The 16,832-nt window shown below is 35.8% G+C and overlaps 1 protein-coding gene across 2 annotated transcripts; it reads right to left on the reverse strand.

Moving 5' to 3' along the window:
• Positions 1-29: 29 nt before the first annotated feature.
• On the reverse strand, positions 30-16,810 carry LOC128205454 (protein cereblon-like). 2 transcript variants are annotated; one of them, XM_052907095.1, is made up of 6 exons: positions 16,699-16,808; positions 13,262-13,408; positions 12,774-12,829; positions 11,050-11,129; positions 6,784-6,863; positions 30-2,348 (listed from the first exon to the last, which is right to left on the reverse strand). In XM_052907095.1, the coding sequence occupies exons 1-6, from the start codon at positions 16,796-16,798 to the stop codon at positions 2,308-2,310; spliced, it is 504 nt and encodes a 167-aa protein (XP_052763055.1). In that variant the 5' UTR covers positions 16,799-16,808; the 3' UTR covers positions 30-2,307. The 2 variants fall into 2 exon arrangements, with proteins under 2 accessions (XP_052763055.1, XP_052763054.1); XM_052907094.1 differs by having other exon boundaries at positions 41-2,351; positions 16,699-16,810.
• Between the last annotated feature and the right edge of the window lie 22 nt (positions 16,811-16,832).

Raw genomic sequence — 16,832 nt, forward strand, 5'->3', positions numbered from 1 at the left:
GTTATGGGTCTTGCTGGGCACATGCCTATTTACAGAAGGTCAGAGTTATGGGTCTTGCTGGGCACATGCCTATTTACGGTAGGTCAGAGTTATGGGCCTTGCTGTACACATGCCTATTTATGGTAGGTCAGAGTTATGGGTCTTGCTGTACACATGCCTATTCATGGTAGGTCAGAGTTATGGGTCTTGCTGTACACATGCCTATTTATGGTAGTTCAGAGTTGTGGGCCTTGCTGTACCCATGCTTATACCGTAGGTCAGAGTTGTGGGTCTTGCTGTACCCATGCCTATACGGTAGGTCAGAGTTATGGTTCTTGCTGTCCACATGCCTATTTACAGAAGGTCAGAGTTATGGGTCTTGCTGTACACATGCCTATTTACAGAAGGTCAGAGTTATGGGCCTTGCTGTACACATGCCTATTTATGGTAGGTCAGAGTTATGGGTCTTGCTGTACACATGCCTATCTACAGAAGGTCAGAGTTATGGGCCTTGCTGTGCACATGCCTATTTACAGAAGGTCAGAGTTATGGGCCTTGCTGTGCACATGCCTATTTACGGTAGGTCAGAGTTATGGGTCTTGCTGTGCATATGCCTATTTACAGGAGGTCAGAGTTATGGGTCTTGCTGTACACATGCCTATTTACGGTAGGTCAGAGTTATGGGTCTTGCTGTGCACATGCCTATTTACGGTAGGTCAGAGTTATGGGTCTTGCTGTACACATGCCTATTTAGGGTAGGTCAGAGTTATGGGTCTTGCTGGGCACATGCCTATTTATGGTAGGTCAGAGTTATGGGTCTTGCTGTGCACATGCCTATTTACGGTAGGTCAGAGTTATGGGTCTTGCTGGGCACATGCCTATTTACAGAAGGTCAGAGTTATGGGCCTTGCTGTACCCATGCCTATACGGTAGGTCAGAGTTATGGGTCTTGCTGGGCACATGCCTATTTATGGTAGGTCAGAGTTATGGGTCTTGCTGGGCACATGCCTATTCATGGTAGGTCAGAGTTATGGGTCTTGCTGTCCACATGCCTATTTACAGAAGGTCAGAGTTATGGGTCTTGCTGGGAACATGCCTATTTATGGTAGGTCAGAGTTATGGGTCTTGCTGGGCACATGCCTATTTACAGAAGGTCAGAGTTATGGGTCTTGCTGTGCACATGCCTATTTACAGTAGGTCAGAGTTATGGGTCTTGCTGGCTCTTGCAATGTGTGTTCAAGTTCAAGTTTCAATTGAATATATTTCCAAGGATGAAAGTTTAGAATAATGTCAACATAGAAGACATCAAGGCTGTCACAATACTTTCGTCTTGTTTTTTTGGGGGAAAAAAGACAAGTAAAAAATGCCACCATAATGACTAACATGAATTTAATAGAACCATTTGCTATTAAGAACAACAAAAAACATCAGAGATTTTTACCCTCATTCCACAATCATAATTTTAAGAAACAATAAAATTGAGCCAAAATAATGCCCCAGTTCCTGCTCAAATATACACTATATTATTATGGGGAAACAAACACATGGACATCAGCAGCTGTCAAGCCTTCCATGAGACATCCCATAAGAGATGATAGTAAACTATATTATATATACAATATAAATATGGCACCATGAGTAGATTTAACCATTACATTGACAGCTCTATAATATAAATCAGTCAAAACAAAATTATTTTTACTATGTTGGTATGGTTGGCTAAATAAACAACCTCCATGCACACTGGAGGCTAAACGTTGGACCTAAAGTCACAATACTCACTGATTATTACTTTAGATACCAGTAAGAACATTTAACACATTCACTTGATTCTAGACTAAGTTTAAGCCATCTTGGATTTCAGTCTCAACAATGTCACACATATTGTTTTCTCTTTTGTTTTATGTGAGTCATCAATCAAATCAACCAAATAAAAGCTATAAACCTATTTAAAAGTCTGAGCAGAAGCGTGGGGGTGGGTTTTTGGAAGGCATGTCCGTATCCTGTTACAAGCTTACTGTACTGAAGCTTGTGTGTTATTGAATGCTCCATTCCTGAACATTTTGTTCTCTGTATTCACTCAGTGAAACTTATTTCAACTTTACAGAAAGTTTTACAAATGGACTGTAAATAGCTTCAAATCTTTAAAAGTGAATCACTGATATATAAGTTCTTGGATTTTAGATAAAACCATTCCAGGACAAGCCTTCTTTAACTATAACTGATGGTATTGTTCAAATTTCGACATCATAATGGAAAACAAGCCATCCCCACTGTGTCATCAACATCCCTACAGCTGGTTTCCCATGAACAACGCAATTGCCGATGTCAGCTTTTGTACGACTTTGGTAAAACTATCAGTTCATCAGCTTCTGAAAAAAAAATGATCCAAAAAGTGTTTTTTATAATTTGCAGAGATGAACATTATTTAAATGAGCCAAAAAACTTTCAATTAAATATCAATAAGGACTGGAAGTCACAGTCATAATGACATTTTACTCACAATAGCTTAAGCAGAACTTTATTCTAGCCAATTTTCACTTTGTGAAGAGAGATAACCCATCACTTCACAGTCTCACTACAAGGAATTCCAAACATGACATATAGTTGCTGAATATAAGTAACTTCTTGGAGTGAAGAAATAAAGGCACTGCGCCAAACTAAAAGTAAAAGTTGCTGCTTGTTTGCTTTACCAAATTATGAAGTACCGTAAGGCCACGCTGAAGACTTCATAGTTTAGTAAGGTAAGAATAAATAGCATCTGTCTTATTGTTTTCTTGAATGTCTCCTTTTTAATAGGCCAGGATTAGAAGTCCGCTTAATAACCCGATTAATTACACCAATTATTGACTTAATAGAATTAAATGCTTTTGTTTGTTAACTCCATTTATTAAAAAAATATCTTTACATAACCTTGTCAATTAATAAATGGTATGTGTTTAGTGTATACAAAATGTGCAGATTGTCAAAGAAACCCAAACTTACCTAGTATTGTCATAAGAGCTACAAGTATGAACTTGACCTACACTCAAGCTTTCATCTAAATCCCAGGTTTGATCCCCATGAAGCGTAATTTCATAGGGTTATGGCAGAGTTTACGGTGTGTTCCTACTTTCCCAACCGCAAATTTTTCCAATAGAAATTGAGACTGGGGTTGGGGAGAGGTATTGTGAGGTGTAACAATAGAGTTAATAAGTGATAATTGGTATAAATGCTATACTGTGGTCAAAAAGTTTGCGTGTTTGTTTTGAGAAAGTTGTTCTTAATTTTCATAAAATAACACAAATATAGAGCTGATTTAATTTGCAATTCATAAAAGTTCATATAATTAAAGATGCAAGAATATAATGAATATATGGAAACACATAAGAATTGATATTAAATTATGAATATAATTACACAGCAAACTATAGATATAACTATATCTTCAATAACACATTTTAACAGTATAGATAAATATCACATTTCAAATATTTATAATGTATGTATTGATTGTTATAAATGAAAACATACATTAACGCATAATACAACACTTTTATGCTCCCTTTTCACACACATTTACTTCAGTTTAACTAAATGGGCAGCAGCAGCAACATATGTTATTATATCCATATGGCCAGTTTGCAGCTGGTGCTTAGTCTCATGAGCCTTTGCTCAAGCTCATGGTAAACCTGCTTCCTCGGCCGCTGCATTCCACCTTTGGCGTGCTTGAATATCTTGGCCTCATTAGCAACCTGCTCTTTCTGGACAATATCTATCAGAGTGTATACATTAGGGTGGCAGTGGCGCAGTTGGTTATTAATGTTATGGTTTATTCCTTAAACCAAGACACTGGCACAGATACCAGGTCTCGGGTCAGGTTCTCAACAGTGGCTAATCAGCATTCGCTCAACACCACCGTCCTTTGCAACAAGGAATTGCCGCCCGGCTTGTGTCTCTGTCCACTTCCCTTCAAAGGTGACATCCGCTCTAGTCTCTGGCAGCACTGGTCTAGTCTTCGACCGCTGTCTGTATAGACTCGATTTGGCTTCGTAGAATGTAGGAAGTGTTTTTACCAGGAATGTCTTAATTGCATTAATAAGGACTCATCAGTATTGTTTCCAGAATAATTTGTAATCAGTTCTAATAATTATTTTTGACCATTTTATATTTTGTCTATACACAATTAAAGAAATTATTTTGTTTTTATTAAGGATGCAAACGAATATTCGAATATTTGATTTAATATTCGATCAAACGTTTGATATTCGAATATTCGAAAAAAAAAGTTGAATAAACAGATTAAAAAAAAACTTTTGTCTTCAACTCTGTTGTTATGCTTAAAGTTTGTTTATCTTGTTTTTACAACGATTGGCCCATAATGCCAGAGGTGTGAATGTGATGACAATACACTACACACGTGCCATCTACATTTAGGGACATAGCGTCGGGTATAATAAAAAAAAGTCCCTGTAATTTTACAACTAGCAATTAGACAAGTGACACCAAAAATTAAATTATTTTTGGTAAAATTAAATCCCTTTGCCAATTAAGGATTTAAGGATCGGCCTTCACACTTATGTGATGGCTTGGTTGCAAATTAAGCTGTGCAAAATTGCTAAAATCGCTGCGATACTTCTGTATGACATGTGCTTCAATAATTTAGTTGCATGTATGTGCTTTTAACTGTTTCCCATGTTTCGATGCACTGTTCGTGCTTTGAAATGTAACTGTATAGTATAGCGATTTAGGATATATTTCCTCTATTGACAGAAGAATCAAATTCACAAATGTTTTCGTTTGATTACTTTACTAGTTCCCAAGTTGGTTTGGTGTTTTCATTTATATGTATATTTAGTAGAGGTCAATCCCAGAACGAGGCTGCAAGTTCTACTAAAAGACCCTCCATAATGCATAACGCCCTTTGTTCAGGAATCCATCTAACTTCACATTGTTTACAACAATGAAGGCAGCGGAATTGAAATTATTCTATTTTGTTTTTTGTTTTTTCATAATGTATTGCTTTTTTTTCTTTGTAAAAAAGGGAATTTCAGAGGCTCACTTGGGGGAAATCAGGGTCCACCGCGCGTACTGGCTACAACAAAGTAGGGTTAAAATGCCTTAGCTATTACTTAATAATAATGATATAGTTTACTACAACTTCTAAAATATGTATTTTGGTAATCGAATATTCGAATATTCGATCGAAAGACTTTATACTTACATTCTACAATAAGTATGCATTCTAAACCGAGTGAAACAAGATATCGGTAATAAAATACAATGAAATTCTGCAAGTATACGGCAAGTACAAGATTTTTTGTGTTTTTGTGTGTAGTTCATTTTTTGGTTGAACAGTATAGAAAATACAGGTAAGTTTGAGGTGCGAAGAGGTAACTGGGGATAATTTGTAAGTGTGAAATTTAGCGGTTGGGAAAGTGGGAACAAACCGAGTTTACGGAAGGGTGCTGCACCTGCCCACTTAAAGTAGCACCTTTATGCCTTCATGGAGACCAGGGGCAGTATTCATTAAACATCTTAAAGCTGCACTCTCACAGATATACCATTTTTACAACTTTTTTATTTTTTGTCTTGGAAAGAGCAAATTTTTGGGTAAACATCTTCAAACCAATGATATAAGATTGCTGACAACAAATCATAATATTGTTTTTCATATAACCATTAAAAAATTAATGTTTTATGGCTTAAACCGTTACTAAAAGTTAAAAAAAATGCTAAAACATCAATTTTCGAACTTAAATATACAAATCTGCGATCTAATTTTTTGTAAGCAGTCTTATATAACTGGTTTCCAAGTCATGTCCTAACTAAAGTCATTTTCCTAAGTATTTCTCTTAGCTTATTTTACGATAAATGAATATCTGAAATACGTTATTTTCAATAATATTGTCGAAAATATGGTTTTATATTAAAAACACTTATTTTTTTAAATTTTGTTTAAAAATTCTAGGAAATTGACTTAAATTGAGAAATGACTTAAGGTGTTTTATGAATGCCTGCCCAGCTTGTGCATCTTATGGGTCATAGAATGAATGCCTGCCCAGCTTGTGCATCTTATGGGTCATAGAATGAATGCCTGCCCAGCTTGTGCATCTTATGGGTCATAGAATGAATGCCTGCCCAGCTTGTGCATCTTATGGGTCATAGAATGAATGCCTGCCCAGCTTGTGCATCTTATGGGTCATAGAATGAATGCCTGCCCAGCTTGTGCATCTTATGGGTCATAGAATGAATGCCTGCCCAGCTTGTGCATCTTATGGGTCATAGAATGAATGCCTGCCCAGCTTGTGCATCTTATGGGTCATAGAATGAATGCCTGCCCAGCTTGTGCATCTTATGGGTCATAGAATGAATGCCTGCCCAGCTTGTGCATCTTATGGGTCATAGAATGAATGCCTAAGATAATCAACTATTTCTGTAGTTGGTCTTAAAGCTTTTCATATGATGATAAATACATACAAACTAAATATATTTCACAGTTTAAACCAAAAACTACTGTAATTATATCACTCTCCTTGAATTACATAATATTTCAATATTTTATAGGCCGATTTTAGTGTGCCCTTTTCTGCAGCACCCTGCCCTTTTTAAAATCTGACTAAAACTATATTTTTATGAGGTATCTCAAAATAGACACCTTATAGCGACTAGGTAGAGAGAACCCCTGCAGAGCGAGGTTTCATGGGTTTGATCCCATCCAGATGCACCAAGCATATTTGTGCAGGTTTTCACTGCAATAAAGATAATTAATAAGTATGGTACAATCTACCACATGTTGTTTGCACACATGTGACTGTGTCTTACCATTCTCGTAGAGCAAGTTGCCCAGAACTAGCCCTAGAAATGATTCCTCATCTGTATTCTTAGACTGTGGAATGTATTCCCTGGAAAAAAGAATGAATTAATAGTGCTATTAAGTTCATATACTGAATGTTAAAAATATTGGAAATAAATTTAGATTTGGTAAATAATATATACACAAAAACTATTACAATTCATGACTTTGAATATGTGACTTTGATGTCTTCTTATTATTCAATATCAATTTTAAAATATTTTTATATTTTGGCCCAGTTAATAATCCATATAAACCATCAGTGTACTGATAAAATATTATAATGAAGGAGGTCATTCCCAAGATCAAATGACATAACAAAGAGATCTGCCCAGCGTTTTGGATTATGTACTAATCAATGACATTTGAAATGAGTTTTCCGAATTAAATAGAATGAAGAATTCTTTGTTGTAATGAGATATCAATAATACTGTACTTACACTTGCTGAAGCCAAGCTTTGATATTTTAATTATGGCTAGTTATGCTCCCTTAAACTGTTGAAATATTAGCTACAACATTCTTATGAACTCAACTGTACATCTATTGCCTGATCGCTATAAAATTATCATGGAAACCATAGTGACTGCAAATATATCAACAGAACATCCTTCACCAAATAACTGTCACAGTTGCCATGAAAACCACTGCAATAGAAAATAAACCAACCGGACAAATATCACAAGGTGGATATCAAGGTTACATACAAGTTTTATGGGAAAGCAGCATGACTTAATACAACATGCATCATATCTGTCGATGAAGCAATGATCAAATGTCACGGTCACCATTCAAGAATCGTTGGTGCTCCTAACAAGCCCACAAAAAGGATTTAAAATTTTCGTGTGTCATGGGGTATCTCAGGAATTACCAGGTGTACATAAGTCCAAAGATAGAAGTAGGTTTGACTCAAACAGTTGTAGAGAACTGAAGAGAAAACATCACAGGACGAAATCATGTTGTATTTGCGGACAAGTTTAAAACATCAGTTCCCCTGGCGCTTGGAAAAAATCTACCCATTCGTGTCACGCATTGAACACCGGAAAGAAATATTCGTCAATCGCAAAATCAGTCAACGAAAAGAGATGGCAAAGATTGGATGTTCAGCAGAGGGAAACACATGGCATGAGCTACCTCGGAAGGGAAGAGGATGCAAGAGGGCGGGAAAACATATGATAGGTTGTGTAAAAAGGGGCAACGGGGCGGGGTCAAATAAGGGCAGGGAGGGCCGCCCTTCCAATCGGCATTAGCTAAAACACTACTTATATCCACTGCATGAGAATAATCTAAACATGTGTTCAACTCGATTACATGTTTCAATCCTATAATAAATAGCCAACAGAACAAAGTTTTGTGGGAAAAGGTAAATATAAAAAGAAAGTGGGCAAAAGCATGCATCAAATTCCTCAAGTTGTTTTTAAAAAAAATAACATGGGTGTTTTAGACAGTCATGACCATCTCAACATTTACAGTGTACAAAGCGCTCGTTTGTGGACCCATTTGTGTGGTTTGCCTTGGACATTGCCAAAACTCAAACGAAATACACATGTAGTTATTCTATTTAACGGAATGTTTTATTTCATATCGTGGCATTACCTCTAAAAAAGGCCGAATGGAGGTCAAGTCCAACAAGACTATGGCTCCAGAAACACAGAGAAACGTAAAACAACAACTCAAGTATGTAAAACATTTTCAATATTAAATGTATGTTTTTCATATTATTGCATTTTGAAATGACCCTTATATCGAAACAATGAACAGCCTCTTAAGTTCATGAAAATGCATACATTAAATTATTTCTACTGTATAATGGCACATCTTGAATTTCAGAGTCTAGTACAAGAAAGCACCTTTCAGATCTATCGGGTATTAAAATTAATCTCAATATAGTATTGATGAAATAATTATAACAAAATGTTGTTCAGGTTTCAACTTTTTGTTCCTGAAGGGACGAATAATGTTTGTTTTAATGTTTTTATAGAATCAAACATTTCATGCTTAATATGAGGACATATTTTACAAAAGTACGTACACATATACAATGCAATTGTCGCTAACAACGTGCCTTTATAACAAATATTCATCAATATATGATTTCTTTTTACAGACCGATGATATTGCATTGCACCAGAAACTCCACTAGACACCGCAAAAAAATGTATAATATAATGAAAACTACAGGGACAAGCTCATTAGTTGAACATTAAAAAATAAGCCCTGTTTAGGGGTACAAGTCAAGGACCCAAACAACAATGAACTAGAGACACAAACATATGTACCTTCTTTAATCGTAAGTTTCACTTTTTGTTTTATTACTGAATTTTACATGGATTTACATGTGCCTGAAAAACTGAGATTATGTGATGTATGCATTAAAATTAAGCGTGGTTTAGTCAGACATGGCATTCCAGAGAGTGTATATGTGGATTTCTTCAATTTACTCAGATTCAAGCACACACACGCATAAATTGATTGAAATAAAACAACATTTTGCAACGTTGCCTTACAAACATCTTCTGAAGCATTGTACTTTTTAAATATTTTGGAAAACCTTTTTCTACTTCTGTAGTACAAAATTGCTGTTTTAGAAATATCAAATAGTATCCGTAGCGTATTTATGAGGAAAACAACAGACATAAATATCGAGTTACTACAAAAGTTAAAACTGCCATAGTGTATCTATGCACGCACACGTGGTATAATTCCAAGATTGATTATAACATTAAACGTCTCCGGGAGTTTTGAAATACATATTCATGAAATGTTTGTACTAGAACTATCAGTCGTCTCCGGGAGTTTTGAAATACATATTCATGAAATGTTTGTACTAGAACTACCAGTCGTCTCCGGGAGTTTTGAAATACATATTCATGAAATGTTTGTACTAGAACTATCAGTCGTCTCCGGGAGTTTTGAAATACATATTCATGAAATGTTTGTACTAGAACTACCAGTCGTCTCCGGGAGTTTTGAAATACATATTCATGAAATGTTTGTACTAGAACTATCAGTCGTCTCCGGGAGTTTTGAAATACATATTCATGAAATGTTTGTACTAGAACTACCAGTCGTCTCCGGGAGTTTTGAAATACATATTCATGAAATGTTTGTACTAGAACTATCAGTCGTCTCCGGGAGTTTTGAAATACATATTCATGAAATGTTTGTACTAGAACTATCAGTGTGTATTAATGCATAATATTATCCTTTATGTACTTAACAGATTGTTAAAAGAAGCAATTCCTATCTACAAAACTCGCCTATAGTAGTTTTATAAACATTAAAAAGTAGCCAATACGGAAGATGAAAATTACCACAATCTACATATCACAGGATTACCATTGCGCTGTTTTGCATGTGCGTTTACCTACTGATGCTGGTCTTCAATTAAATTACTTCAACACACGTCTACGGTCATTGCTATCTTTGTTCAATATTCATCATATCCGTAGTGTATTAATGAGAGTTTTTTATTTCTCCGAAGTCAACCAGAGTGTAGTTATGCCGATATGTCATATTTATTTATAAGTGAATATTTTAATTGCCGTTACATAATAAAACCAATAAAATGCATTTTATTGTATTAATATGTCTATAAAAGGGTTTAAGCAAAAGGAAAAATGTAAATTTTCACTAGAACATTACCTAATTAGGGATAATGTATATGTCACTAATTCGTGAAATGCAAACTTGATTAATAAGGGTGTTATATTATATAATTTTATGTACTATATAATGTTTGTAATTAATTTCTTTAATTGTGTTAGAAATTTGTACTGTTTCTAAATTGATAAACATTTTACCTAATTGCTAACTCACTTTAATCGGGAAATTTAAGTCTCTGCTTTTAGCAAAACATGTACAGGATTATAAAAATAAGCGGTATTCCCAAGCTGTACGATAGCGGTAATCAGAAGCCAAAAATTTGAGTACGGTTTACACTGCTACGGTAGTTCGCCGGTGTGTGATAGAGGTAATGGAGACACCCAAATTTAGGGTCTACATTAGGCGGCTATGGTAGCGGAAAGGATATGGTCCATATATATAATATATATATATGTAATAATGAAATTTGGATATCATACCATCCAATATGTTGCCTGCACTGTGGCAGGAAAATTTGGCCACCAGCTATTAACATTTAAGATAATTGTTACACTGGAGACAGTTCACCTTATATCTGTTGTTTTACTAAACCATATATATGTATGTGTTATAACTATTCTTTATATCGTACCATCCGATATGTTGCCTGCACTGTGGACATCCCAGAATGATCCAGTTAAAACCAGGCCACCATGTGTCCCCTCCCGTCTCCTAGTAAATAGAAAAACAACAGCTACAATGTTAAACAAATAAAGAAATGAACGCTCAGATTATACACTGTTGTAATGTTTTTGATCATATGATAAGAGATGCAAACAATACAGAATAAATATGCAAATGTTTTATGAATAATAGATTACAACTGCACATATTTTTTGTGTAAATGATGTTTCATTACTTCAAGAATAAGTGAGATTTTGCAAATTAAAGGACCTTTGATTGAAAGGAACTTTCGTTGTGGACAATCTCAGAATTATACTTATACAAAAACAACTCTCATTTCAACATCAGCACATTAAAAGCTTGTCTTTATTGCAGTATGATAAATGGTGTATACTAAGAAATGTTCTAGCCAGAGGCATGGCAATTGTTATGCATTTGTCCTATGTCATTGCAAAGATATGTACCAGGTTTCATCTTCAATAATTTTCAAACATGGCCAAATAATTATTTTTAGCATGATATTGCTGCAGACAATGCTCAGGCAAGGACAACACCTGCATGATATTGCTGCAGACAACAACCACGCCATGACAACACCTGCATGGTATTGCTGCAGACAAAGCTCAGGCTAGGACAACACCTGCATGATATTGTTGCAGACAACAACCAGGCCATGACAACACCTGCATTATATTGCTAACAACCAGGCCATGACAACACCCGCATGATACAGCTGCAGACAACGATAAGGCCATGACAACACCTGCATTATATTGCTGCAGACAACACCCAGGCTATGACAACACCTGCATGATATTGCTGCAGACAACGATAAGGCCATGACAACACCTGCATTATATTACTGCAGACAACACCCAGGCTATGACAACACCTGCATGATACAGCTACAGACAACGATAAGGCAATGACAACACCTGCATTATATTGCTGCAGACAACAACCAGGCTATGACAACACCTGATTGATATTGCTACAGACAACAACCAGGCTATGACAACACCTGCATGATATTGCTACAGACAACAACAAGGCTATGACAACACCTGCATGATATTGCTACAGACAACAACCAGGCTATGACAACACCTGCATGATATTGCTGCAGACAACAACCAGGCAATGACAACACCTGCATTATATTGCTGCAGACAACACCCAGGCTATGACACCTGATTGATATTGCTACAGACAACAACCAGGCTATGACAACACCTGCATGATATTGCTGCAGACAACAACAAGCCTATGGGAGCACCTGCATGATATTGCTGCAGACAACAACCAGGGAATGACAACACCTGCATGATATTGCTGCAGACAACAACTAGGGTCTGACAACACCTGCATGATATTGCTGCAGACAACACCTACGCTCTGACAACACCTGCAAGATACTGCTGCAGACAACACCTGCATGATATCATTGCCAACAATACACAAGCCATGAAAACACCTGGATGATATTGCTGCAAACAACAACCAGGCTATGACAACACCTGCGTGATATCGCTGCAGACAACAACCAGGCTCTGACAATACCTGCATTATTTTGCTGCAGACAGCACCAAGACAATGTAAATATCTGGATCATGAAAATCAAATTTATAATTCTATTTTAAAAGTTACATTTAAAACAAAAAGATGATTTTCACCATTGCTGTGAATGTATACCTGACTTGCTCTGAACACATTTGCTTGAGTAGCAGTTATGACTTCATAGAACACATCTGAAAGAAAAAAACATCACATATATTATACTAAAAAGTGTTTTTTTCTTCAAATTGGTTTTGAAAAGTATTGCAAGTGGAGCAATGAGAACCAAGGTTGATTCAAAGGCCAAAGACGTCAGAAAACATTTAAATTTATAAACATTTCAGTGGTGCATTATGTAATCTTCAATAGCTCAGTTTATATAGCTAAATGTGTTACTTATCACAGGGGACATTTCATTATAGGTTTGGCCCTTACTATACCCTTAAATGTTTGTCAATTTGTGAGATGAATACTCCTGTAACCCTAACCCTAACCCTAACCCTAATACTCCTGTAACAGTCAAACTTCTCCCTATTTGGAGCTGAGGCCAGGAGAAGATTTGTTGCTAGTTTCTGTAAAACTCCCCCCTTCTGTACACAATCTGAGAGATGAACATAATGACCAACTTTGTGGGTTTTTGAAGAGCTGTACCAGGACCTCTTCTTTATGCCCTAGGGTCTCGTTTCTCTGTCTGAGCGCCACTGAGCTTGGGACATTCTTCAGGTTGGATAACTCCACAATCTCCCGCCCACATTTCCGGCAGAGGAAGTATTCTGCAATGGTAAGCGGTTCATCTGTTGCATTCATGTCATGAACAGGTTATATTAGCTATGATAATGAAGTTGGTCAGAAGACATACATTTTAAGGCCAAAATGTAAATGACAATCTAGCTTTATAGTTTATGATGTGGGATCCCCTATAAAGGTCATTAAAACAGTGTCAAAGAAAACATCTACTGTAACAGTAAAATGCATACATGTAGTCTTGCAGTGAGTTTCTTGGTGCAATTTGCTGCGGTTTTTTTTTAGACAGTTTGGCCTAGCAAAAAGAGTCCACTGTTCCCAAAAAAACATAATATTTTTCTCCAAATATGCTACACACAGTGAAGGAATAAAAATGTATTTCTTGACAAAAAAACCAGATCTTTTGAATACCAGCTCTAACACAGAATAGATTTGTGTATATGTAAACATTTCAATCACTCTTAAACTCTTCAGCTTTTTGTTACTTTAATGGTGTCTACACATATTCCTTATGTTCAAATATGTCTCTAGGTTGACCTGACCTTAAGCTTTTCTTGGATTAATGTTGTTTTGGCATTTGCTACTATTTCCTTCCTAATATCCAGGTCTGGTATAATATAATATCCAGGTCTGGTATAATTCAAATCTCATGATTTTCAGTATTTGGTAATTTTCTATCTTCATAAAATCATAAGTGAATGATCAGCATTTTCAGTAATTTTAACTCCATGTTAATACTCAGAAATTGTTATTCCATTGATTTTTTTCATTATGAATCACCAGAATGTTTTAGGGTCACCTTTTATATAATCCACTATATTGTTTTCATTTTTTAATACATCTTAACTTTCTGATGTGAAATCCCCTTTGTTGCCTAACTTCTTTGTATTTGCTGGAGTTTTTACAGCGTTAGTTTTTTATCCATTTTCTTCTTTTATCCCTAATTGCATCTTTAGGATCTTGATCACAAGAGTAGATTTTGCATGCTGTATTGTGTATTTGTATCAAGTTGAAAGTGTACAGCAAAAACACCCTAGAACGCCTCAACTCTCATTGAATCCAGTTCTGTCTAAAAAGAAAATTTCATTTTTATTTTTAAATTTGTAATTACCTCTATTGTAGCATAACCTTTCTGATGTTTTGTTTTCTTGGATTTTCATTATAACCCTTGTAAGGCTTAAATGTGTTTGTTTTAACAGACAAATGTCCATGGTGTTCTCATCCCATAACTACACTTTTTCCAAGATATTTAACATAAGGCCAAAAAAATACCTGTGTTTCAGGTATGCCGATTTTTAAAAAATAAATATCCAAGCATTTCATAATTCACAAAAAGTCAGTAAAAATAAGTAATGTTATTGCTTGCTTATAAGACGGGGAAATGGGTCCTGATTTTAACAGCAGGGGGCCAGTCTTATTAAAAAGTCACATGAATCAAGTCAGAATCAGTAGTATGCGACTGACCGATTGATTGTCTGCTGATGACACCCCAATAAAAGTGACAATTCACAACCATCAGATTAAGGCGACAGTCTGCTTTGTTTCGCTAGGATGAACACTCGATATTTCTAATTGGCAAACACTTGTTATCAGTTCAAACACATGGTTGATCACAGGAGACACATTTTGCTGCCTTTATAATGAAAATATTATGGATATTGTTCGCCATGTTATTTTTTCCATGTCAGAAATAAAACATAACTTTATCTTACAATTAGGCTTTCCGTATATCATGCAGCGACTGGCAGGTTTCAATACACATTCCATTAATCATTCCATTAATTTATCCGCTATTACCAATGGTTATTCATTTCACCTATCTAATATAAGTCCCATCAACTGCAATCCAAACAAAGACCTGCGAAAATTTTGACTTATTAACACATGTATTGGAATGTGTCCGCTGCAGATCAAACAGTACAATTTGTAACGTCCCTGCATGAGTGGTGTAGAGATCAAAGGCCCGTTGAAATGGTTTGCATTTTAATTGGTCAGTCGAATAACATAAAATTCCATTTTACCAACTTTTTTTTGCCTAATTATCTTATTTCTAGCTGAATTTAGCCTCAGAGTGATTAATTTCATCAATATCTGGTCATCGGAGGCGGCGGAGCTAGCTGGGTCGTTGCCCAAATAATCTAGCAGCCCAAACAATTTTGGCAAAAGTTGTTCTTTTATTTTTTCAAATAATATTCATAACATTGAATTGCTTTCAAACCTCTATTTCCTTCATCGATTTGACCTCTAGATATAGCTTATCAATAGTACTATAGTAAACAATAGTATTTGATTGTTATCAACAAAGCAACATACATTTATGTATCCTACTGAAGGATATGCTGCTTTGGTGTTGATAATCATATCCTTCCTGATGGATCATTAAGGTAGGTGTAAAAAAAATATTAATTGATGGCCGAAATCACTCCTGGGTTCACTATGATGAGCCTGAGGTTATATCAAATAATATACAGATTTTAATCATTTTTCATGAAAAATACTTGTGTATACACATAATAATGTATGAACCAGAGAACTTCAAGCTTCAACTCCACAGGGTTAGTACAACATTTGCTTGGATTGAAATGTATGTAAATGTAACGTTTCGCTGTAGGCAGAAGTATGTTCATAGTATGTTAATGTACTTGGTTGGTAATATGCAAACTAGTATTGCCTGGTCTCTGTGTGGATTGAGAATTTACTGTTTATGAAGACAAGTAAACCCCTTCAGGCTCCAGCATGCTTCTCTCTGAAGGAATCTGTTGGCCTTGTTGGTCTCGCAAGCTAATGATGGCAGCTGTGGGATGAAAACAACTACTGGACTGGAGTTGCCTTACTACGAGTTTCCCTGGCCAAGACTCGGGACGAGTCTTCTCAGAGGGGAAAGTAATGTAACGTTCCGCTGTAGGCGGAAGTACGCTCATAGTACGTTGATGTACTTGGTTGCAATATGCAAATGAGCATTGTCCAAGTTACATATACATGCCATTAATGATCAAGTGCCTTTGATTTACATGTTTTCTATCACTGATTTCAATGAATTTTAACTTTTAATGCAAGTTAATTGTGTAACATTTCAGCCTATTTAATTTCATTCTGATAACTAACCACAGAGCACCATTTTCTATTATTATAACCCAAGTTCGTCCCTTAAAACCAGCATGTTGCATGTAACTTCATCATCAATAATTAAGTGTTGAGAGAATTAAGTATCAAATTTTCCGGATAAACACATCCGAAATTGTATGCAATCTTAAGAATAAAGGCCCAAAATTCTTCAAGGCAGCAAGAACTACCTTAAAACAATTGAATTATCAAGTACCGTGCAAATGATGCGAATTTTCACCAATGACATTGTTTATTATTAACGATGACACGAAGAATACAATAAATTTAAAAAATGACAACAAATTCCTTTTCATGGGGGCTGCCATTTTGTGCATTGCATTATGGGAT

Source organism: Mya arenaria, chromosome 10 (assembly GCF_026914265.1).
Source record: "Mya arenaria isolate MELC-2E11 chromosome 10, ASM2691426v1".
Taxonomy (NCBI): Eukaryota; Metazoa; Mollusca; class Bivalvia; order Myida; family Myidae; genus Mya; species Mya arenaria.